The sequence below is a fragment of the Oncorhynchus nerka genome, linkage group LG2, assembly GCF_034236695.1.
Source record: "Oncorhynchus nerka isolate Pitt River linkage group LG2, Oner_Uvic_2.0, whole genome shotgun sequence".
Taxonomy (NCBI): Eukaryota; Metazoa; Chordata; class Actinopteri; order Salmoniformes; family Salmonidae; genus Oncorhynchus; species Oncorhynchus nerka.
In genome coordinates, this window is record NC_088397.1 from 26,919,407 (window position 1) to 26,943,806 (window position 24,400).

At 43.0% G+C, this 24,400-nt stretch overlaps 2 protein-coding genes across 2 annotated transcripts in view; one reads left to right on the forward strand and one right to left on the reverse strand.

The window, feature by feature from the left end:
• Positions 1 to 2,159, forward strand: part of LOC115133197 (beta-galactoside alpha-2,6-sialyltransferase 2-like) — a 23,723-nt gene extending 21,564 nt beyond the window's left edge. The window contains exon 6 of the mRNA XM_029666189.2: positions 281 to 2,159. Within this exon, the coding sequence (XP_029522049.1) occupies positions 281 to 528 (248 nt within the window). The 3' untranslated portion in view covers positions 529 to 2,159. The remainder of the gene's footprint in view (positions 1 to 280) is intronic.
• The window catches only part of LOC115133211 (pinopsin-like), a 23,381-nt gene extending 2,784 nt beyond the window's left edge, over positions 1 to 20,597 (reverse strand). Inside the window, exons 1-3 of the mRNA XM_029666208.2 lie at positions 19,632 to 20,597; positions 3,954 to 4,279; positions 2,410 to 2,643 (exon numbers count right to left, since the gene is read on the reverse strand). Of these exons, the coding sequence (XP_029522068.1) occupies positions 2,410 to 2,643; positions 3,954 to 4,279; positions 19,632 to 20,001 (930 nt within the window). The 5' untranslated portion in view covers positions 20,002 to 20,597. The remainder of the gene's footprint in view (positions 1 to 2,409; positions 2,644 to 3,953; positions 4,280 to 19,631) is intronic.
• Positions 20,598 to 24,400: the final 3,803 nt, after the last annotated feature.

Genomic DNA, 24,400 nt, shown 5'->3' on the forward strand with positions numbered 1-24,400 from the left:
ACTAGAAATGATTCGGTTGACTGTTTTATGTGTGGATTAATTGGTGGAGTATAGGACCTTGTGCATTTCAGGTAAAATAACAACTCAATGTTTATATCCCAGGACAAATTAGCTAGCTAGCTAGCTAAATTGCCATAAATGTTTAATGCTTTTCGACCTGTCCCCAAATTAATATAATTGGTTCAGAATTGGTTCAGAGTTTGTTTTGATACTTCAACCTGCGTTAGATTGCAGTATGAGCTGTAATGAATTCATCTTTGCCTTTTTCTTTTGATTACAGGCATTGTCCTGATGATGTCGCTGTGCGAGGAGGTCCATGTCTATGAGTACATCCCTTCTCTGCGTCAGACAGACCTGTGCCACTACCACGAGCACCACTACGACCCAGCCTGCACCCTTGGGGCGTACCACCCCCTGCTCTTTGAGAAGCTACTGGTCCAGAGGATGAACAGCGCCTCCCAGCACGACCTCAAAACCAAGGGCAAGGTCACGCTGTCGGGGTTCAGCGCGATCAACTGTGGGCCATGACCCCTGACCTTTGACGACCTATGGCCATCAAGAGACAGAGAGTGCCGATACTAATCAAGCGACTGAAGAGGCTAAGTTGAGTCAGCACTGTCATCCGTGGGCCATGATCTGGCTTTAGACCTTTGACCTGGACTGCTGTCTGGAAAATCAGGATGAAAGTGAAGAGGAGGAGAGTGTTGCCACTACTAATCAATCTTAGGCTGTAGAGGCTAAGCGAGTGTGCTCGAGAACTGCCTTTGTCACAATGGATAGTGTCAATTGTTGAAAGGAGAGGGGGGGGGGGGGGTTAGGGAATGTGGATATCATGTTGTATTGTGTAATGAAGTAGTCCTTCAGGGATGTATTCCTACTGGAGAGATGGGTCATCTTTTTTTAAGGTATTGTTCTTGTGACACAATGTTGTACATGAGAGAGGTCTGGGTATGAATGTGGAAAAGTGATCTATAGATTCAAATATTGAACATCGGTCAAAGGCATGTTTTTGATTCAACGAATGAGGTGCATTGTCATGTTTAGAAACATTGAAATAGAGAATTGAAAACATGCAGTGTAAAGGGTTTACTTGTGAGGGTAGGTTTGAATTTAAGCAGTTCAAAAAGCATGTTGTGTTCCTTTTGGTAAAAAAAAAAATATTGCAGACCTCATTTGAGAAATTCAGGGATAGTAGTGTATGTAGGTCTATGAGGGAAAACAACCACTTTTCACTTTTTTGTTGTTGTTGCATGAACCAGTCAACCTAACCACTGATCTGTGTGTATGTGAGTAAGGAACTGAAACGTTCTTATCAGTGTTCTCCTGTCCTCTGTACGTACGCTATTTAAAGTTACTGTACCTCAACGACCAGATGGTAAAACTGACAGCAGTTACTTTTCCTGGCCTTGATATGATTCTACAGCCACACTGTAAATATAATGTAAGTGTGGTTTGTTTGCCTGTAGAAGTCTGGTCAAGTCTAATGCAATGAATGTAGCTATGAATAGTTTGAGGCACATTTATAAAAAAAAATTAAAAACAACCTTTATTTAACTAGGCAAGTCGGTTAAGAACAGATTCTTATTTACAATGATGGCCTACCCTGGCCAAGCCTGGTGTGCGCCGCTCTATGGGACTGTAGTGACGCCTCTTGCACTGAGATGCAGTGCCTTAGACCGCTGCGCCACTCGGGAACGCAGCGGTCTAAGGCTTTTGGCAATGGTGATATAGACTTGATAATGTGCCAAATGTTCCCTGTGTGAAGTTTACTGTTAGTTAACACTACGTCTTCTAGGAGTTAACCACTACAAAAGCAAAGCAGAGGCCTCAGCTTGGAATAATATAAATGGACAGAATGTCCTTACGATGATTCACTTGTTTGTTTATATTGGGAATGGAATGCAATAGAAATGTCATTTTTCTTTTGAATGATTTTTTTTAAGAAGTGTTTGCTGATCTACTGTTGAGGGTTAAACACTATAATATTCACACCTTTTGGGATCTTTAAACAAAAATCATGTTGTTTTTACAGATCATTTTCTATAGCCAGAATCAGTTTGTACTGAACATAATTTGTTAGTTTGTATAAAATGTGTATTTCTTTTCCATTGTTTTCTACTTAAACTGTTGTGAATAAAGATATTGTCCTTGCCTTGTGATTTGACCCTTGTCTAACTAGCTGTTTAACTACATATCCCGCAATTCAAGTGGCAAGGGCTGTATCTCAATTGCTTAAAAATGTATTACCTGCTCGTCTCCTCCCTTTGATTAAAAACACTTGACTAGTGTAAGAAATCATGTTGGAAGCTCGTCAGTGGGCTGGCTTTCATCTGGTCACGTCTTTCACATCAACGTAACGAAGGAGAGGAGGTGAGTAGAGGACACATTTTTGGTTTAGGTTCTGCTCACCTGTTTGTTCATGAGTATATAGATGAGGGGGTTGATGACTGTGCTACTCTTAGCCATGATGGAGGGCACCACGGTCACGATGGGGGTGATAAGGCCCGGGTGTCCAAAGGTGGCCATCATGGCGATCACGCCGTAGGGCATCCAGCACAGCAGGTAACACACCACCGTGGTGATCACCATGAACAGGATGTGGAACTCTCTCCGCCGCGCCGCCGACTTACGGATCCTCCCCACCTGGGAGGAAATGATCATACATAAAGTTGTGCATAAATGCATGTCCTGAGAGGCCAATCACATAGGAGGATGTAGAAGGACATACAAGGTATTGTTACAATACTTATGAGAAATTTAATTTTGTTCCTTCACTGCTTAGGCTAATCAATGTTTACATTTGTATTTTATATTTTTAAAATGCCTCCTTTCCCTCCTTGTGATAGGCTAATCACTGTTTCAATTGTTTTAATAATGAAGACTTTCCCTTCCTTCCCTAATTGACTTTAAGACAGGACTGGTTGAGTGAAGTAGGGTTTCCAGTTCACTACCTTTTACTTATCCTGTCATGTCACATCAGTTATTGCTTAATCTTCCAGGAAGGCAGAGTGCTTTTCAAAAAGTATTCCAATAGGGCCACGCAAGTCGGAACACTTACAATCTCATTACCAGGCCAGACATGTCTGATCGGAGTGTTCTGAAACACCTGTAGCCTTAAGATTCATCCCAGCTGAGAAAAAAAAAACGGCCTAATTATCTAGTAACAAGATGTTTTCTTTCTAGGATATTAGTCTTAAATTGCAGTGGAGGAAAGGGAACCAAGTGTTAAAAAAAACACTAAAAAACACCATCTGTCCAATGAACACAGTCTTAATCATGTAAAAGTAGTGTTCAGTGTCTCTCTTTGCGCACACTCTCTCCTACTCTACTCTCAATCCTACCAATCCGTAACCACCAACTTCCTTTCCAAGCATCTCAGTCTACAGGCCACTTAAGACAGGGCATCTTTCTACAGGAAGTCCATATGAAGGAGAAGTACTGAGTGCATATTACGTCTCTCTATATATATGTATGTCAAACACCTTATTACTTATTACCCTTATAAACACGAGGGGGGCGACACCAGATAACGCTGACTGAGAGAGCGAGATATCACTACGCAGGGCTTCAGCATTCTACCCAATAACTGACCGGTTTAACGCTGCAAGTCTTTCTGATTATCAGTGGTTTATCAGCAGGTTCAGACCCTGACCCAAAATGCTGATCTCCTCTGGTTCCTATCTCCTCTGTTCAAGCCTCACTTCTATTGATGTTATATTGATGAAAACACACACTGGCAAACGTAGCCATCCATGTTGGTTTTAGGCACTGTAAACACCTACCACTTCTACAGATCACTTCTTCACAGGTAGATGATTACAGTTTTCAGAATAAAAAGTGTTTGCGTGAAGAGTAGCGAATAAACAGAATATGTGAAGGCTAAACATGGCACGCTGTGTTTGATTTCAAGCCATTTTTCATTTGAACCCATGTGGACAGGTGGGACAGCCCACCTGTTTGACAGCGTAGAGCAGCCTCCCGTAGCAGTAGACCATGACCAGCACAGGCAGCCCCAGACAGAAGATGAACAGGCAGATGATGTAGGAGTGAGACTGGGGCGTCTGGGATGTCCAGGTGACCGAGCAGCTGGTCCCGGCCCCCTCTAGGCCGTAACTACTCCAGCCCAGCAGGGGGGGCACTGTCCAGAACAGGGAGTAGAGCCAGGAGCCCGCCACGGCCAGCAGAGGCTTACGGTAGTCGGGGGCTTGCTTGTTGTACACGGTTAAGGTGCTGTAGCGGTCATAGGAGAGGAAGGCCAGCGAGATTAGCGACACAATTCCTGAGAGATGGATAGAGAAAGAGAGGGAGGTAGGGAGAGGAGGGAGGGAGAGAAAGAGAGACAGACCGAGAGAGAGAGAGAGAGACAGACCGAGAGAGAGAACAAGAGGGATGGTGGTAGACCGTGATTACCCATGGATTATTGCGAGACAGTCACTGAGACAGATTATGGTGCACTGGCAGGCTACCCTTAAAACAGACCAACTGCATGCGTTCCGTTTGGCTTTTCTAAACTGAGCCTTAATACCCAAGTAAATGATCACTTTTGAAGGGCGAACATATGAAATTCCTTATTTTCTACGGCTATTTTAAGTAGCTCCATGAACACATCACTGTGTGCATTACAGCATTGAAGAGGAATATTGCAGCCCCTGCAAATAGCCCCTGTAGGTTTCAGTTACAAAGCAAACTGCCTTCAGTAGTCTTAAGTCCAGTGGGATCTGTGAGAAGTTGTGCACTGTAGTATGTTATCAGCTAGGAGTGACAAGTCCAGTAATCATACGCATATGGTCCTCTATACCGGATTTCTACACTCTTAGATAAAAGGTTTCCAAACGGGTTCTTTGGCTGTCCCCATAGGATAACCCTTTTTGGTTCCAGGTAGAACCCTTTTTGGTTCCAGGTAGAACTCTTTTGGGTTCCGTGTAGAACTCTCTTTGGAAAGGGTTTTTACACGGAACCCAAAAGGGTTCTACCTGGAATCAAAAAGGGTTATCCTATGGGGACAGCAGAAGAACCGTTTTAGGTTCTAGATAGCAAGATTTACCGGATAATACTTTAATTTAGCCACTTAAAAACCCCAAACATATCTTATCACTTCAAGGGGAATATCATATGATGCTTGTACTGTATGTATTTGTATTTATTATGGATCCCCATTAGCTGCTGCTACTCTTCCTGGGTTCCAGCTAAATTAAGGCAGTTTATACCATTTTAAAACATTACAATACGTTCACAGATTTCACAACACACCCTGTGCCCTCAGGCCCCTACTCTACCACAACCACAAATCTACAGTACTAAATCCATGTGTATGTATAGTGCGTATGTGTGTGTGTGTGTGTGTGTGTGTGTGTGTGTGTGTGTGTGTGTCTGTCTGTGCCAATGTTTGTGTTGCTTCACAGTCCCCGCTGTTCCATAAGGTGTTTTTTCTATCTATTTTTTAAATCTAATTTTACTGCTTGTGTCAGAATGTGGAATAGAGTTCCATGTCGTCATGGCTCTATGCAGTAGTGTGTGCCTCCCATAGTTTGTTCTGGACATGGGGACTGTGAAGAGACCTCTTGTGGCATGTCTTGTGGGGTATGCATGGGTGTCCGAGCTGCGTGCCAGTAGTTTAGACAGACAGCTCGGTGCATTCAACATGTCAATACCTCTCATAAATAACAGTTGTGATGAAGTCAATCTCTCGATTGACACGCATATTATTAATATTAATATGTGCAAACCACGTTACATGTCTCAAGCCTGCAAAGTCTTCTACAATTAGAAATACTTGTAAACAGTAAATAAATACTAATATAAATACTTATAAAACACTTACATGATTATAACTTCCTTTGTAATTATAATATCCTTGGGTGAATTTAAACCTACAGTGCATTTGGAAAGGTATTCAGACACCTTCCCATTCCCACATTTTGTTATGTTACAGCCTTATTCTAAAATGGATCAAATTGTGTTTTTCCCTCAATCTACACACAATACCCCATAATGACAAAGCAAAAACAGCTTTTTAGACAATTTGGCAAATGTCTTACCTTATTTACATAAGTATTCAGACCCTTTGCTATGAGACTCGAAATTGAGCTCAGGTGCATCCTGTTTCCATTGATCATTGTTGAGATGATTCTACAACTTGACTGGAGTCAACCCGTGGTAAATTCAATTGATTGGGCATGATTTGGATAGGCACATACCTGTCTATATAAGGTCCTACAGTTGATAGTGCATGTCAGAGCAAAAACCAAGCCATGAGGTCGAAGGAATTGTCTGCTGAGCTCCGAGATAGGATTGTGTCAAGGCACAGATCTGGGGAAGGATACCAAAATATTTCTACCGCCTGGATGGTCCCCAAGAACACAGCGGCCTCCATCATTGTTAAATGGAAACGGTTTGGAACCACCAAGACTCTTCCTAGAGCTGGCCACCCGGCCAAACTGAGCAATCTGGGAAATAAGGGCCATGGTCAGGGAGTAGACCAAACACCCGATGGTCACTCTGACAGAGCTCCAGAGTTCCTCCGTCGAGATGGAAGAACCTTCCAGAGGGGCAACCATCTCTGCAGCACTCTACCAATCAGAACTTTATGGTAGAGTGTCCAGACAGAAACCACTCCTCAGTAAAAGGCACATGACAGCCTGCTTGGAGTTTGCCTAAAGGCATCTAAAGACTCTCAGACCATGAGAAACAAGATTCTCTGGTCTGATGAAACCAAGATTGAATGCTTTGGCCTAAATGCCAAGCGTCACGTCTGGAGGAAACCTGGCACCATCCCTACGTTGAAGCATAGTGGTGGCAGCATCATGCTGTGCGGATGTTTTTCAGCGGCAAGGACTGGGAACTAGTCAGGGTTGAGGAAAAGATTCACTGAGAAAAGTACAGAGAGATCCTTGATGAAAATCTGCTCCAGAGCGCTCAGGACCTCAGACTGAGCGCCAAGACAACGTAGGAGTGGCTTCAGGACAAGTCTTTGAATGTCCTTGAGTGGCCCATCCAATTTTAAAATAAGGTTGTAACGTAACACAATGTGGAAAAAGTCAAGAGGTCTGAATAATTTCGGAATGCACTGTATTTTGGGAATCTATCTGCACTGTAGTTTGGGAATCCCTATTCACTGAAAGAATTAGACCACAGAAACAAGCTTAGTGAAGTGCGAGGGATATTGAAGCTACAAGTACATGCTTCAAGATCACATGACTATGCAAATAGCAATTCCCAATGACTGAAATGGTATAGACTTAATCAGCCTTTTCTTTCTTCTGCCTTTAATTACAGATCACTTTCTGTTTTCTGTGCTCAAGGGGAGAACCGGGTAAGTCCATTTAAAAAAATCGCTTCATCTCAGAAAGGGGGATCTCCCATAGAGATCGATCCAACAAGCACTCATCCTAAATTAAGGGATCTCATGTGGACCTAATCCTTTCCCACTGGGCGCATTCAACATCTACTCCACGTTGGTTTAACGTCATTTCATTGAAGAGCGAGAGCTAGGCCACCCAGGGTGATTTTGATTTGTGTGTGTGTGTGTGTGTGTGTGTGTGTGTGTGTGTGTGTGTGTGTGTGTGTGTGTGTGTGCGCGTGTGTGTGCGTGTGAGTGAGACAAGATGTTATCATCAGGTCTTTTGTAGTATCCCAGCTCAGTGAGCGTGTTCCTGCTGAAAGACCTTCTCTTCCTGTCTAGCCCAGGTGCAGGTTCCTGATGCATAACCCAGGACAGACAGGGACATCTCAATCTTGGAAACAAATAGATAGGGGGAGTAATACAAGGAGCCACTCCAGACACCATATAGCATCAAAGTTGTTAAGAGTCAAGGTGGTGGTTCCCACAAAGAAAGCCGGTCTCCAGCCACCGCTCTTCCTTGACAAGTCTATTATGGGAAGTGAAGACACGCATGCAGGTCCATGCACACACCCACAGACAAAAACGTGCACGTGCGCATGCACGTGGACACACACACAAGTGGGAGAGAGAGACTCTCAGGGCGTCTACAGTAAAGGCCCCTGACAGGGCTTGTTTTCACATCACATATCAACGAAATGAGAAAATAGATGAGAAAATGCATTTTCCTTTCATATAATATTTCTCACCATCATGGCAAGTTAAGTGTGTGTGTGTGTGTGTGAGTGTGACTGCGGTATGTGTGTATAGGGGTATGAGGTGCTGTGTTGAAATGATGCATTTGGTGTAAATGAGTCACTGCATCACTCCATATGTTTCACTGTAATTACTGCGTTATCAGATATGATTTAATTGACAGCTGATCAAGTGGTTCATATTATGCATTTGGAATAAGACACTATGCGAAATGCCTGCAGGGTATTAGCAACATGTACAGATGGCTTAATCAAATCCCAAAGTTGAGCGACTAAAGTGTCAAAATCCCTCTTATTCCCTACTGATACTCCTATCACTGCCATCAATTACATCGGTCCATTATCTGTCACAGTAGCTAGTGGTATACTGTGTTCTGTATTCCATCCTACCCAGAACCGATTCCAGCGAATCACACAATGGATCAACTGAAGTGATACTGGTTATAGCAGTGTGTGGATCTTTCTTTTCTTCTATGATATAATCCAATTATTTCCACGCACCTGTAAAAAGGCAACTCAGATGCTCCAGTGCTTTTTCTACAGTGAATCACACAATGGAAAATGTCACAGATGCTCTGCCCGCTGTGAGCGTTTGCTTTCTCCATCAGTTACTTAACCTGTCTATGCTAATGACAACTATTTACAGAGCCCAAACAGGAACCCCCTATGATCCTCCAGCGCCCTGTATAACAGATGAGTAACAAAACCCCCTGTCATTTTTACCCTGTCCAGCCAAGAGGAGAGTATTCAGCCCAAACTGACTAATCTCTACAGGCAGTAGCATGCCCACCCATCTTAATCAACTCTGTCTTCAGGCTCTTCACACACAACCCCCAGGCCCAACAATTAATATTCATGTAATTTATTATATGTTAATAGAAAAAAATAGCCAACCATAATTCTAGGTAACAGAAGAAAAAAAAGTTAATTATAATTCTAGGTAATAGAACAAAAAAAGTTAATTATAATTCTAGGTAATAGAAAAAAATATTTAATTATAATTCTAGGTAATAGAAAAAATATTTAAATATTATTATAGGTGATAGAAAAAATATTTAAATATGATTATAGGTGATAGAAAAAATATTTAAAATATGATTCTATGGTGTGGATTATGGTCATATATTTTGAGAAATTGATAATTGTGTTGGACAATTGGACATTATAATGGTAATGTTATGTCAATGTATAGGTCTTAAAGTTGAAATCATTGAATAGAAATATACATTGTGCTTGTATATTGTGGAAGATTTAACCACACAGTTCATCTAGGTTCTATCATTTGTTTTTGGAGCGGTAACTGGGAAGCCAGTATTCATTAACTACAGTTGAAGTCGGAAGTTTACATACACTTATGTTGGAGTCATTAAAACTCGTTTTTCAACCACTCCACAAATTTCTTGTTAACAAACTATAGTTTTGGCACGTTGGTTAGGACATCTACTCTGTGCATGATGCAAGTCATTTTTCCAACAATTGTTTACAGACAGATTATTTCACTTATATTCACTGATCACAATTCCAGTGGGTCAGAACTTTACATACACTAAGTTGACTGTGCCTTTAAACAACTTGGAATATTCCATGGCTTTAGAAGCGTCTGATAGGCTAATTTACATAATTTGAGTCAATTGGAGGTGTACCTGTGGGTGTATTTCATTTCAAGGCCTACCTTCAAACTCAGTGCCTCTTTGCTTGTCATCATGGGAAAATCAAAAGAAATCAGCCAACACCTCAGAAAACAATTGTAGACCTCCAAGAGTCTGGTTCATCCTTGGGAGCAATTTCCAAACGCCTGAAGGTACCACGTTCATCTGTACAAACAATAGTATGCAAGTATAAACACCATGGTACCACGAAGCCGTCATACCGCTCAGGAAGGAGACGCGTTCAGTCTCCTAGAGATGAATGTACTTTGGTGCGAAAAGTTCAAATCAATCCCAGAACAACAGCAAAGGACCTTGTGAAGATGCTGGAGGAAAAAGGCACAAAGATATCTATATCCACAGTAAAACAAGTCCTATATCAACATAACCTGAAGGGCCGCTCAGCAAGGAACTGCTCCAAAACCGCCATAAAAAAGCCAGACTACGGTTTTCAAATGCACAGGGGACAAAGATCGTACTTTTTGGAGAAATGTCCTCTGGTCTGATGAAACAAAAATAGAACTGTTAGGCCATAATGACCATCGTTATGTTTGGAGGAAAAAGGGGGAGGCTTGCAAGCCGAAGAACACCATCCCAACTGTGAAGCAGCATTGTGGGGGTGCTTTGCTGCAGGAGGGTCTGGTGCACTTCACAAAATAGATGGCATGATGAGGAAGGAACATTATGTGGATGTATTGAAGCAACATCTCAAGACATCAGTCAGGTAGTGAAAGCTTGGTCGCAAATGGGTCTTCCAAATGGACAATGTGTCACATGACGCTAGAGAGGCGAAGCAGGTACGGGGAGTCAAACATTTAATGTAGAACGGACATGGAATGAGACAGGAACAGCGTCAGCAAACGAGTAACACAGACAAAAACACTCAACGCAGAAGCGGGGAACAGAGCTGGGGAACTGACAAATATATTTTGGTGGTAATAACAGGTGATGAGTGAGTCCAGGTGAGTCCAATATCGCTGATGTGCGTGACGAGGAAAGGCAGATGTGCGTAATGGATGATAGGAGTGCGTGATGCAGGGCAGCCTTGCGCCCTCAAGCACCGCGGAGCAGACATGACACAATGACCCCAAGCACACTTCCAAATGGCAAAATGGCTTAAGGACAACAAAGTCAAGGTATTGGAGTGGCCATCACAAAGCCCTGACCTCAATCCCATAGAAAATGTGTGGGCAGAACTGAAAAAGCGTGTGCGAGCAAGGAGGCCTACAAACCTGACTCAGTTACACCAGCTTTGTCAGGAGGAATGGGCCAAAATTCACCCAACTTATTGTGGGAAGCTTGTGGAAGGCTACTTGAAATGTTTGACCCAAGTTTAACAATTTAAAGGTAATGCTACCAAATACTAATTGAGTATATGTCAACTTCTGACCCACTTGGAATGTGATGAAAGAAATAAAAGCTGAAATAAATCCTTCTCTCTACTATTATTCTGACATTTCACATTCTTAAAATAAAGTGGTGATCCTAACTGACCTAAGACAGGGAATTTTTACTAGGATTAAGGAATCAGGAATTGTGAAAACCTACCTCTGACCCCCCCCCCCCCCAAACTTTCTGAAGCTCAAAATGTGCACCTTACAAATCCTCGCTTGGCTTGGCTCCCTCCTGTCTCTCTGACATGCTACACATCTACACCCCCATCCGGAGCCTTCCATCCTCTGACTCAGGCTTACGGGTCACCCCCCCCTCACCAGACTACACTCCATGGGGGATCGTGCCTTCCCTCTCTGGAACTCTCTCACCTCTGAACTCCCGATTCCGACTCCATCCAAATCTTCAAAAATAACCATTTCAGACTAGCATTCAGCCTATAGCGTTTTAAACCATCTAGCTCTTTTTATATATTTTTTCTACCTATCGTATTACAGAGGTCATTCAAGTAGCCTCTCGATTTCAACTGCCTTCGTGAGCTTGACATTGTTATTGCTGTTGTTGCTGTTTTCCCCCATGTATTAATTATCTTGCTATTTTTGGAGTACCATGCGCCTTTGTTGTAATGCATATGGCTCTAAGGCTTGTCATGTTTATTTTGGCTATTTTATGTTTTACTCTGTAAGTGTCCCTAGGTATCTTGAAAGGCACAAATACAATATATTATTATTATTATTATATAAATGCTGCTGCAAATGAAAATGTTGCTGTAGGAAGATGCTGGGGCAGATGCTTTAATACGGACCTCTGAGCCCCGACTGGTAATCTTTCAACATACGTTCACTAATTTATCGAGCGGTGAGAAAACGGGGTGTGAAATTCAGAAACAGCCTGGCTAAGCTCTGTAGCTCGCAACAGTGGGCACATGCTGCATGCCTGTCATTACAGATTGGATATTCAATCTACTCGGCTCCGCTCCCCAGTTACATTTCTTTGACTCAATCAGTGCAAGGCACACAATCACACTCCCTCATTCGAGGACCAGAGGGCGGAAAAGACGCTACAGCAGCAAGGCCAGTGATTGGCTCTTCCCTCTGGTTGACCCCTAGGGGACCCGACCTGTCAGTGCAGATGAGGAAGCGGCCGAGTTCATCCATGTCATTTAACCCTCTTCCCTCCACCAAGAGACTAGAGAGACAGTCAGACTCAGACCATGGTCCGTTTATCATGCCCAGGTTTCTCATATGCCAATATTCAATATTGAATTCCATCTAGAAATCTCATAGGAGTCCCTGATTGTATATAAAGCAATATTTCCCCTCTTGAGAAACCTCTGTGCCAAATGATACATTATGAATTTCCCAAGGTTTTCATCGATTAATTTGCCCTTTCATTGTTTTATTTGGTATCTCATCAACCTATGGGTCGTCCTTACAGAGTAATTATATTTTCTCACATGTATCAGAATGTAACTATCTCAATATGACTATTTTCTATAAATAGATCCACAATAAACAGTGAACCAATACCGATAACTTACCAAGCTATAGTATGCATCCAGTAATTCACACAGAATGTATGTGATACATATATCAGTGGGCATTACATACATTCTTAATATAGAATTCAATTAGATGTATGGAGTCACAAAGTGCCTTCGGAAAGTATTCAGACCCCTTGACTTTGTCCACATTTTGTTACGTCTTCTTCTAAAATGTATTAAATAGTTGTTTTTCCCTCATCAATCTACACACAATAACCCATAATGGCAAATTTATTTTAAAAAATTAAACTGAAATCACATCTACATAAATATTCAGACCCTTTACTCAGTACCTTATTTTTTAACATTTTTTTTATTTAACTAGGCAAGTCAGTTAAGAACAAAATCTTATTTACAATGACACCCTAGGAACAGTGGGTTAACTGCCTTGTTCATGGATGGGGAGCGTTGCTGCACAGCTATTTTCAGGTCTCTCCAAAGATGTTTGATCGGGTTCAAGTCCGGGCTCTGGCCGGGCTACTCAAGGACATTCAGAGCTGTGTGCTTAGGGTCGTTGTCCTGTTGGAAGGTGAACCTTCGCCCCAGTCTGAGGTCATGAGTGCTCTGGAGCAGGTTTTCATCAAGGATCTCTCTGTACTTTGCTCCATTTATCTTTGCCTCGATCCTGACTCGTCTCCCAGTCCCTGCACTGAAAATCATCCCCACAGCATGATGCTGCCACCAACATGCTTCACCGTAGGGATGGTGCCAGGTTTCTTCCAGACGTGACGCTCAGAAATCAGGCCAAAGAGTTCAATCTTGGTTTCATCAGCTCAGAGAATCTTGTTTCATATGGTCTGAGAGTCTTTAGGTGCCTTTTGTAAAAAGTCTGGTCACTCAACCATAAAGGCCTGATTGGTGGAGTGCTGCAGAGATGGCTGTCCTTCAGGTTCTCCCATATCCACAGAGGAACTCTAGAGCTCTGTCAGTGTGACCATCTGGTTCTTGGTCACCTACCTGACCAAGGCCCTTCTTCCCCGATTGCTCAGTTTGGCCGGGCGTCCAGCTCTAGCCAAATTTGACAGATTGATGTTATTTTTTTTATTGAAGGAAAGCTTCTAAATTGCTTTCAACACTTCATGGATATTTGCATTGCATAGGTGGGTGCAATGTAGAGGCGGTTAGCCTAACATAATAATTGGGGATGTGGCCTATTGTGGGGCGTGTCTTTCAATTGGTTATTTTTGGCCACCCGTGCGAGTGAATTCCATTCCAGGTAATGTGTTCTGTATTTTGTTTTCCATGATTATATGTTTACTGCCAGCACTAAACCTTAACTGATATCTGTGTATGTACTGTGATACTAAAGAAATGGTCACAATTTGCTTAAAATAAGTCTTATTTAAAGAAAGTGTTTTGAGTTATGGAACCAACTTAATACAGTATCTTGACTACCGGGAAATATATTTAATTGTTTGGAACCCAATTGAAGTCAATCCGATAGTTAATTCCAAAGTGAAAAATCGACTTTGTAAAATTGTGTTGTATATTAGCTAGTATTTATGTTATTTATTAGGTTTAACCAAGTTGAGTTTTGAAAGAAATAGGTTGCAACTTGAAATCTAGGTTTTTTAAATAATCAAATATAACAGTTGGCATTGAATCATATATTTGGTTTCAACAAATATACTTTTTTTCAATTGAGGAAACCTAACTCATTTACTTGTAACATTTTTGGGGGTTGATCCAAAGAGTCATTTTTTACAGAGTGCATACTGCCGTCTACATTTGTATGTCATTCTATGTACTGTACATACAGTCACTTTGGGTTTAAATCTAAAGCAGCCATTACACCATTACACCATGCTTTGAACCATGATGACATGTGTAATCTCATCTTCCAATATCCCACCATCTCCATCCCATGTTAGTTCATTTCTGTGAGCGTTCTTCCTACATTCCAGAAGGTCCTCCTCACAGCACAGGACAGCATGTTCTAACCTAAAAGCTCTTTTTAATCATGTCTATCAGCGCCCCTCCAGATTACAGTCGAAAACAGAGATTTGGGCCCTGCCACGCTTGAACACAGGACAAAATATCCATTCCAGATAAAGATAAATGTTTATGGTTGTGCAGAGGTGTGTGGATCCCTTCTGTTTGGAGGCTGTTTTTTGGAGAGTAGACCTAAAAGTTTGTGGTTGTAGTCTATTTTTGGAGAAGAGTAGACGTTCGGGAGCTGTTTTTGCTTCAGACCTCCACTTTCGGGACTGATTGGTTAGCGGATGGCCGGAAGGCTGGGTTCGGAATGAGGACCCCACTCAACAGCTGTAGCCTATTACGTCGCCATCTGCCAAGTGACTTTGCATGGTAACCCCTCTTAATTTAACTACCCAAGATGCTTCAGAGGCCCAGGTCATCTGTTAATTATTCAACAGTAGTAGGGGCAAAAAGTCTAAATTATTGAACATTATATGATATGATTATGCACTTTGCTCAGAGTAAAGTTCCTACATCTGTATTGATCTCATAACTAACAGCATATTACTGACCACTGCAGTGCAATTTGTGTACACGTCTTCTGCAGAGGGTTTCAACTGCGCACAGTATGGCACATAGAAATATAGTTACTCTTCCTGCTTTACTTTGTGGTCGCTGGTCCACCCATCATGGCACATTGACTTCAATGGGGATGCCGGTTCTAGTAAGTTTATCTCTATGGTATCCCACCACCCACCACCTGCGGTGGAGTTAAGCTAAGCCCTGAGCACTACTGAGAAACAGGGAATGGATGGAGAGAGTGGGTGGGGCTGACTTTGTGCTCGGTGCGGTGTGCCTCACAGAGGGAGAAATGTCTTGGTATTTCAGTGGCCATTCACAGTTCACACGCCATCCTGCAGATTCCATCTCAAAGGTTGAGGTCACCTTGGTGGACCAATAGTGACAGCCAGTGGAGAGGAGGCTGGATGGCCATTTTTAACCAGGGGAGGAGTATAGGGACTTGTAGGTGAGAAAAATGTCTGTCATCTTCACTGTGTCATTGTGGAATGGGCTGCTGTTCTGGAAAACCTACCCACACCTCTATTGGGTACATTTTGTCCACTAAAAGGCCAGGGTGTAAAATGAATGTGGTTTAGAGTTTCTGGATTCTGGAACACCATGTACTGCACCCTATTAAATTAACATAACACTTTGACATCAACACTACTATGCTCCAATAGAGGGAAGCATTGGTATAATCCAAATTGCAGTAGTGTAACCCCTCTCAAATACTCATATTCAAATCAAAATCACATTTGATCTGTCACATGCACCCAATACAACAGCTGTACACTCTTAGGAAAAAGGTGCTATCTAGAACCTAAACTGGTTCTTTGTATGTCCCCATATGAGAGCCCTTTGAAGAACCCTTTTTGGTCCCAGGTAGAACCCTTTTTGAATTCCATGTAGAACCCTTTACACAGAGGGTTCTACATGAACCCTCTGTGTAAAGGGTTCTACATGAACCCACAAGAGTTCTACCTAGAACCAGAAAGAGTTCTCCTATGGGGACAGCCAAATAACCTTTTTGGAATCCTTTTTTTCTACGAGTGCAGACTTTACCGTGAAATGCTTACTTATGAGCCCTTTCCTAACATTGCAGGGTTAAAACGTATGACATTTGCACACAAAAAAAGAAAGAATTAGTAACACAATAAAATAACAATAACGAGGCTATATACAAGGAGTACTGAGGCAATGTGCAGGGGTACGAGGTAGTTGAGGTGACTGAGGTAATACAGTATGTACATGTAGGTTGGGGTAAAAGGGACTAGGCAATCAGGATAGATAATAAACAGAGTAGCTGCAGCATATGTAAAGAGTGTGAATGTGTGGCTATGTGTGAGTGTGTGTGCAAGGCATCAATATGCATGTGTGTTTTGTGTGTGTGTATGTGTATGCATGTGTTGGAATGTCAGTGTAGTATGTGTGCATAGAGCCAGTGCAAGAAAAAGGGGGTCAATGCAGATAGTCTGGGTAGCCATATGATTAACTGTCTTATGGCTTGGGGGTAGAAGCTGTTCAGGAGCCTTTTGAGCATTTTTTCGCTCCAGTACGGCTTGCCTTGCGGTAGCAGAGAAACCAGTCTATGACATGGGTGGCTGGAGTCTTTGACACCACCTGGTATAGAGGACCTGGATGGCAGGGAGCTCTGCCCCAGTGATGTACCGTCTGTAACACAGTTACAGTTGCCATACCAAGCAGTGATTCAGTCAGTCAAGATGCTCTCAATGGTGCAGCTGTAGAACTTTTTGAGGATCTGAAGACCCATGCTAAATCTTTTCAGAGGCATTGTCGTACCGTCTTCACGATTGTGTTGGTGTGTTTGGACCATGATAGGTCCTTTATGATGTGGACACCAAGGAACATGAAGCACTCCACTACAGCCCCGTTGATGTGAATGGGGGTGTACTCTCCCCTCCATTTCTGTAGTCCTGTAGTCCACAATCAGCTCCCTTGTCTTGCTGACGTTGAGGGAGAGGTTGTAGTCTTGGCACCACACTGCCAGGTCTCTGACCTCCTCCCTATAGGCTGGCTCATTGTCGTCAGGGTGATCAGGCCTACCACTATCGTGTTGACTGCAAACTTAATAATGGTGTTGGAGTTGTGCGTGGCCACACAGTCTTGGGTGAACAGAGAGTACAGGAGGGGACTAAGCATGAACTCCCGAGAGGCCCCCATGTTGAGAGTCAGGGTGGCGGATGTGTTGTTGCCTACCCTCCCCACCTGGGGTTATATATAATGGTTTATAAATATTTTATAAACTGTTCATTTCTAGTTTGTAGTTCTATAATAAACGGTTGTCATAAACAGTTAACCCATTGTTTGAAATTGTGAGCTCATTAGCTGCTTGTTAAATAATCAGCTCAGAAAATAAGAGCTTGCCTGTGACACAATTACTCCAACAGTTGATATTACTGAAAAAAAATCCATGACCTGATTGGTAAACACACAAAGGCCCAGAAGACTCTCCTTATCTTGTATTCTACCTAACAACTGCAGAGGGTAGCCTAGCAAGCCAACAGCCAGGCAGGGCTATGGCCTAACAGGTTCTGGGCTCAGTGCTCTGCTCTGCCAACACACCGCAGCCCGTTTTCAAAACACTCGGGTCATGTGATGTCACAAACACTGAGAATTGCTCTAGTTTTGCCCCTCAAACCAGAGACGAATGGGCTGGGCTGAGAGAAATTCTAGAAGGCAGAGATACGCCGAGTCGATATTGAAGGAATTCACCTTGACCACACCGACAAATTGTGGAAAACAAACATTATTTTCTATTGACCCCCCCTCCCGTTGTAAAAAAAGCCAACTTCATAGTGGATTTTATGTTGTACAGAAATAACAAAACATACCGAAAAGTTGCTGTATTGTTCAATGCACAAGTAACCAGGTCAAAAATCCCGACCTACACTTCGCAATGCTCCGACATAGGGATATACAGCCTGCAAGAAGAGCCGCTGATTTCGGGATTGTACATCGATTAACTCTCCTTAAATGGTGATTTATTCGTTTTAGTCTCTGAATTGTTTCATCAAACTTTTCGCCACCAGTTCCTGATATCAAGGCACAAAAGCTACAATCTGTCTCCGGAAATAGCCTAGTGTGCATGGGCACACATGTCGTCTCAGTGCCGTACTCTTGACTCCAGCTGCAAAGAGGCTTTGGCAGACTTATTGCTGAGACAATTTGTTCTACATTTTTGTGGTAAAGAGCAACATAGCAGGCTGTAGAACACTGGTGGAATAATATAATCTCAGGGTAGCTAGAAGACGTAACAAATTGGCATTTTAAGAAACAGGACATGGTTATGCATTCTCCTTTTTTAATATTCAATGATAATTAAATGATAATGATATTCAAATCCTGGCATGCACTCACTTCTCAATTCCCCTCACGTGTGCGCCTTTTGTGGAAAGCTTTGTGGTAAAAAAACTCTTGGGGCAATTAGGAGTAGTAACAGAATGGCATTTGAAGCAACAGGGCAACCTTATGCATTTGTCCTTTTTTGATATTCAATGATATTGAATGACAATAATGATATTCAAAGCCCACCCTCCCTCCTCAATTCCCCTCCTGAGTGCACCTTTTGAAAGTGTGTTCATCTCCTCCTGCTGAACTTTCATCTCCATTTGATTTACAGTGAGTGAGTCCCACATCATATTGATTTATACTGTATTCTAGTCCAGGCTTGTCATATATCTACTGCTGTACACTGCTTTTCTACTCATATACTGTCCATACACACCATTATATACATATATATATTTATGTTCCGGACATGGACATTGCTCGTTAGATTTTTTTGTGTATGTATTGTATTGTTAGGTATTACTGCACTGTTAGAGCTAGAAACCTAAACATTTCGCTGCACCTTAACGTCTGCAAAATATGTGTGCACAACCTATACATTGCATTTGATTTGATTTGGATTCGAAATAATGGACTTTTTTTGTAGGGGCAAATCAAGTCTCAATCCCTCTCTTTCTCGGTTTGACAAGGCAGTGAGAGAAGAGAAGCAATAACTTCACACGTCAGAGGACTGGAGTCACAATTAAACTGATGTAACTGCTGACAAAACACTATCCATAAGACAATTCTGCTGTATGTGTGACATCAGGAACAATTGTGGGCCAACACGGTCTTGTGGCACGCAGGAGATCTGAAAGTTAAAGTCCATCGCTTCGCTCCAATAATTTAATCTCTGTACCCCACACTGCACCTTTCATCGGCAACATTATATGATACAAATTACCTACAGACAATCCCTAGTTCAGGACTCTCCAACCCTGTTCCTGAAGAGTAAACGTCCTTACGCAGCTGATTCTGATTATTAGCAGGTTGATAAGGTGAATCAACTCTTTGGCACCATGATTTCCTTAAACACATTGATGAGGCATCGAGGCTTTGATTGTGTAATTGTGAAAAACATATAGTTACTTTGGTGACTATTTTGTTACGTAACAGCTTACTTAGCTCACCGAAACAAGAGTTGGCGAAGCCGTACCACATGCACCCGTGCTTTCCGTACAGCCAGCGTGCCTGTAGACTGGAGGCGAAGCTGAGCGTGGTGCCACAGAGGCACACCATCATGTCACTCACGCTGATGTTCAGCAAAAGCATGTTCACAGGAGTCCGCAGAGTTTTGAACTTAATAAACAGGATCAATACCACCAGGTTATTGATGAAACCAAAAACCATAATAGATCCAAGGAAGACGGACATCACATGGTGTCCGGTCCGAGACAGTCTTTTCGCCGGGGGCTCGTTCCATTCTTGATCCAGAGAGCTCAGTGGATCCTCGATGCTTCCATTCGAGCTGAAGTTGAAATTAGCCACCTCGGTATACATCGTTTGCAGTGATCCACATTCGAGAATGTTTCACATGGAGATACAATTATAATATTTCAACCGTCAGTGAACAACAATAGGCAACAGCATCACGTTTTCAATTGGCAATATCAACTGCCGACAGAGTTGTAGGCTAGAGGTGGTAGTATAGAGCCCACGGTAAAAAACTTAAACTTCATTTTCTGAACATGAATCCAGACTCCTTGTATCCTCAAGAGGTGCAAAACAGGCTCATTCCGCTTGGAAACCGTAGTAGAAAATTATGATGTTGCAAATTGGAGTTAAAAATAATGTTTAATGGAAATAGAAATAGTAATGATAAATCAATAATAATAGCCACTAATATCCGATCAATCCAGATGAATCCAAACAGGAATCAGGTCATCACCATATAACACTTGCGTAAAATACACTATACTTGCGTAAAATAAAACTAGTCGAAGCATTATAATAAGATTATTATTAGAAGGTTACTTTAGTTGACTTGTCTCTCTCCAAAAGCTATGGCACAGACGAATACAATCCATTGGTACTTCTCTTCTCATAGCTCCACCACATTCTGATTAGAACGCATAGACTGAGCGCGCATATTTTGGTTGGCCTTCCTTTAGTAGTGCCAATGGGTTGCGTTTATCTGTCGCGAAGGCGACTAGAGCGTAACATAATGACGCAATAAAAAAATCTACCGCCTACCAAGCAGAGAGAAAAGCATTGTTGCCTTCCCCTTGTGTGTTGATGTAACTCACCCATTCCCTGACACAGGTGAGTCATTTCTGAGATCTATCACGCAAACAAGTCCAAAGGGGACAAGCCCCTGGTAGCCTATTTTATGGTGGGTAAGCAGGAACTTCAACTACCAGTGGTCATTATGATTAATAACACTAAACTAATTCCATTCCTATTGAATTTATTAAATAAGTTATTTAAACAAATGACACAAAGCCAAAAGTAAGAGTTTGTTCTACACAATTGCATAGAAAGGTGTTTCATGTGTTCGTTTTCATTTGGGGGCTGAAAAACTGGAAATTCCCAAGAAAAGTTTTTTTTTTTAAAGACTGCCCTTTCATAGGTGATCATCCGGGGATTGAGTTCAACCACAACTCTATCTCCGAGATTCTGCTTTACTTGAACATGAAGGACATGGATTCTCACACTGATGTTCCCTCTCTATTCCACATAATATTAAGTTTACTGTTCCCTGCTTCCCTATAATCTTTGTAGATAATATTTCACATGGTGCCTTGTTGTTAGGATGTCCTCAGAACATCAAGCAGTCGCAGTGATTTCAACTTACACATTTGACCCACATGATTACGTTGTGCATGTTTTTTTAAACCGTAATTGTTATTCAACATGTCCTTTCCTGAGATTTGAACTCATGACCTCTTGGTTTATGGCATTCCGATCTTCCTGCTATGCCACCATGCCTGTGTCAACTAATTTCACCTGTATTCCTACACTTTGAACTTCAAAGTAGATCTCAGCTTTGTTAAACATACACTCAAGAAAAACGATTATATTTATTAAAGTGATTCAGGAGTAACATTGAAACAGAATAACATTCCTCACCAACATTAGACAACTAAGTGTAAACCCTCGAATTGCTGAAATTGTCACACCCTGATCTGTTGTCTTTGTGCTTGTCTCCACCCACCTCTAGGTGTCGCCCATCTTCCCAATTATCCCCTGTGTATTTATACCTGTGTTCTCTGTTTGTCTGTTGCCAGTTAGTTTTGTTCATCAAACCTACCAGTGGTTTTCCCCTTGCTCCTGCCTTGTCTATTTTTCCCGTTTCCCAGTTTCGTCCTTTCTGCCTGCCCTGACCCCGAGCCTGTCTACTGTCCTGTACCTTTGTCCCACTACTCTGGATTACCGACCTCTACCTGACCTGACCCCGAGCCCGTCTACCGTCCTGTACATTTGTTCCATTACTCTGGATTACCGACCTCTGCCTGACCTGACCACGAGCCCGTCTACCGTCCTGTAACTTTGTCCCACTACTCTGGATTACCGACCTCTGCCTGACCTGACCCCGAGCCCGTCTACCGTCCTGTACCTTTGTCCCACTACTCTGGGTTACCGACCTCTGCCTGACCTGACCCCGAGCCCGTCTACCGTCCTGTAACTTTGTCCCACTACTCTGGATTACCGACCTCTGCCTGACCTGACCCTGAGCCCGTCTACCGTCCTGTACCTTTGTCCCACTACTCTGGATTACTGACCTCTGCCTGACCTGACCCTGAGCCCGTCTACCGTCCTGTACCTTTGTCCCACTACTCTGGATTACCGACCTCTGCCTGACCTGACTCCGAGCCCGTCTACCGTCCTGTACCTTTGTCCCACTATTCTGGGTTACCGACCTCTGCCTGACCTGACCCTGAGCCCATCTACCGTCCTGTACCTTTGTCCCACTACTCTGGATTACCGACCTCTGCCTGACCTGACCCCGAGCCCGTCTACCGTCTTGTACCTTTGTCCCACTACTCTGGATTACCGACCTCTGCCTGACCTGACCCCGAGCCCGTCTACCGTCCTGTACCTTTGTCCCACTACTCTGGATTACCGACCTCTGCCTGACCTGACCCCGAGCCCGTCTACCGTCCTGTACCTTTGTCCCACTACTCTGGATTACCGACCTCTGCCTGACCTGACCCCGAGCCCGTCTACCGTCCTGTACCTTTGTCCCACTACTCTGGATTACCGACCTCTGCCTGACCTGACCCCGAGCCCGTCTACCGTCCTGTACCTTTGTCGCACTACTCTGGATTACCGACCTCTGCCTGACCTGACCCCGAGCCCGTCTACCGTCCTGTACCTTTGTCCCACTACTCTGGATTACCGACCTCTGCCTGACCTGACCCCGAGCCCGTCTACCGTCCTGTACCTTTGTCCCACTACTCTGGATTACCGACCTCTGCCTGACCTGACCCCGAGCCCGTCTACCGTCCTGTACCTTTGTCCCACTACTCTGGATTACCGACCTCTGCCTGACCTGACCCCGAGCCTGTCTACCGTCCTGTACCTTTGTCCCACTACTCTGGATTACCGACCTCTGCCTGACCTGACCCTGAGCCTGCCGCCCTGTACCTTTGTCCCACTACTCTGGATTACCGACCTCTGCCTGACCTGACCCTGAGCCTGCCTTCCGTCCTGTACCTTTGCCTGCCCATGTTCGATTGAATAAACTTTTGTTACGTCGACATTGTCTGCACCTGGGTCTTACTTTCAAACCTGATAGAAATAAGTAAATGAAATCAATGAGGAGAGAATAGTCAGATGAATAACTGATAACTAAGATAGCAGTGCAGATGGCATGCTTTCGCTAAGTGCAGAGAGGTATTATAGGTCAATAATCTTTAGAGGACTTTTGAAAATGCTAAAGACTTTGTGGCGCAGGAGAAATATCAGTATATCCCAAATCCCAGTCGGGTCATATTGTAAAGTCAGCACTAAGTGATCATGTCAAATGTCATCATATTGATTAAATGTCTTAATGCTATTTTAGCTGAACAGCACACCACTTACCTTAAACCCCCCCATACCATTTCACTACTTCCCTTACAAAAAACATACGTGAAATGTGCAGTTTTCACGTTGAGCTGAAATTTTCACGTGAAAACAAGAGAAACCTGAGGTCAGTTGTTCAAACCATATGTTCACCTGTATTACATTTAGAAGGAGAATAACATGTTTTACCTCACATGTGAATTGCAGATTCACATTTGAAATGTGCAGTTTCACATGTGAAAACATAACTCTCACATATCAAATTGCATTTTCACATGTGAAAATTTAATTTGTACTTTCACATGTAAAAAATGTTTCACGTGAAAATCTAACCCTCGGCCTCCCGGGTGGCGCAATGGTTAAGGGCGCTGTACTGCTAGCGTCGTCCGGGTTAGGGAGGGGTTGGCCGGTAGGGATATCCTTGTCTCATTGCGCACCAGTGACTCCTGTGGTGGGCCGGGTGCAGTGCGTGCTAACCAAGGTTGCCAGGTGCACGGTGTTTCCTCCGACACATTGGTGCGGCTGGCTTCCGGGTTGGATGTGCGCTGTGTTAAGAAGCAGTGCGGCTTGGTTGGGTTGTGTATCGGAGGATGCATGACTTTCAACCTTTGTCTCTCCCGAGCCCGTACGGGAGTTGTAGCGATGAGACAAGATAGTAGCTACTAAAAACAATTGGATACCACGAAATTGGGGAGAAAACGGGGTAAAATCCCCCCCCCAAAAAAAATTATATAACCCTCACATGTGGAATTGCATTTTCACATGTGAAAAATGTTCAATGTGCAGTTTTTACGTTGAGCTGAAATTTTCATGTGAAAACAAGAGAAACCTGGTCAGTTGTTCAAACCATGTGTTCACCTGTATTACATCATGATATCACATTGAAATATTG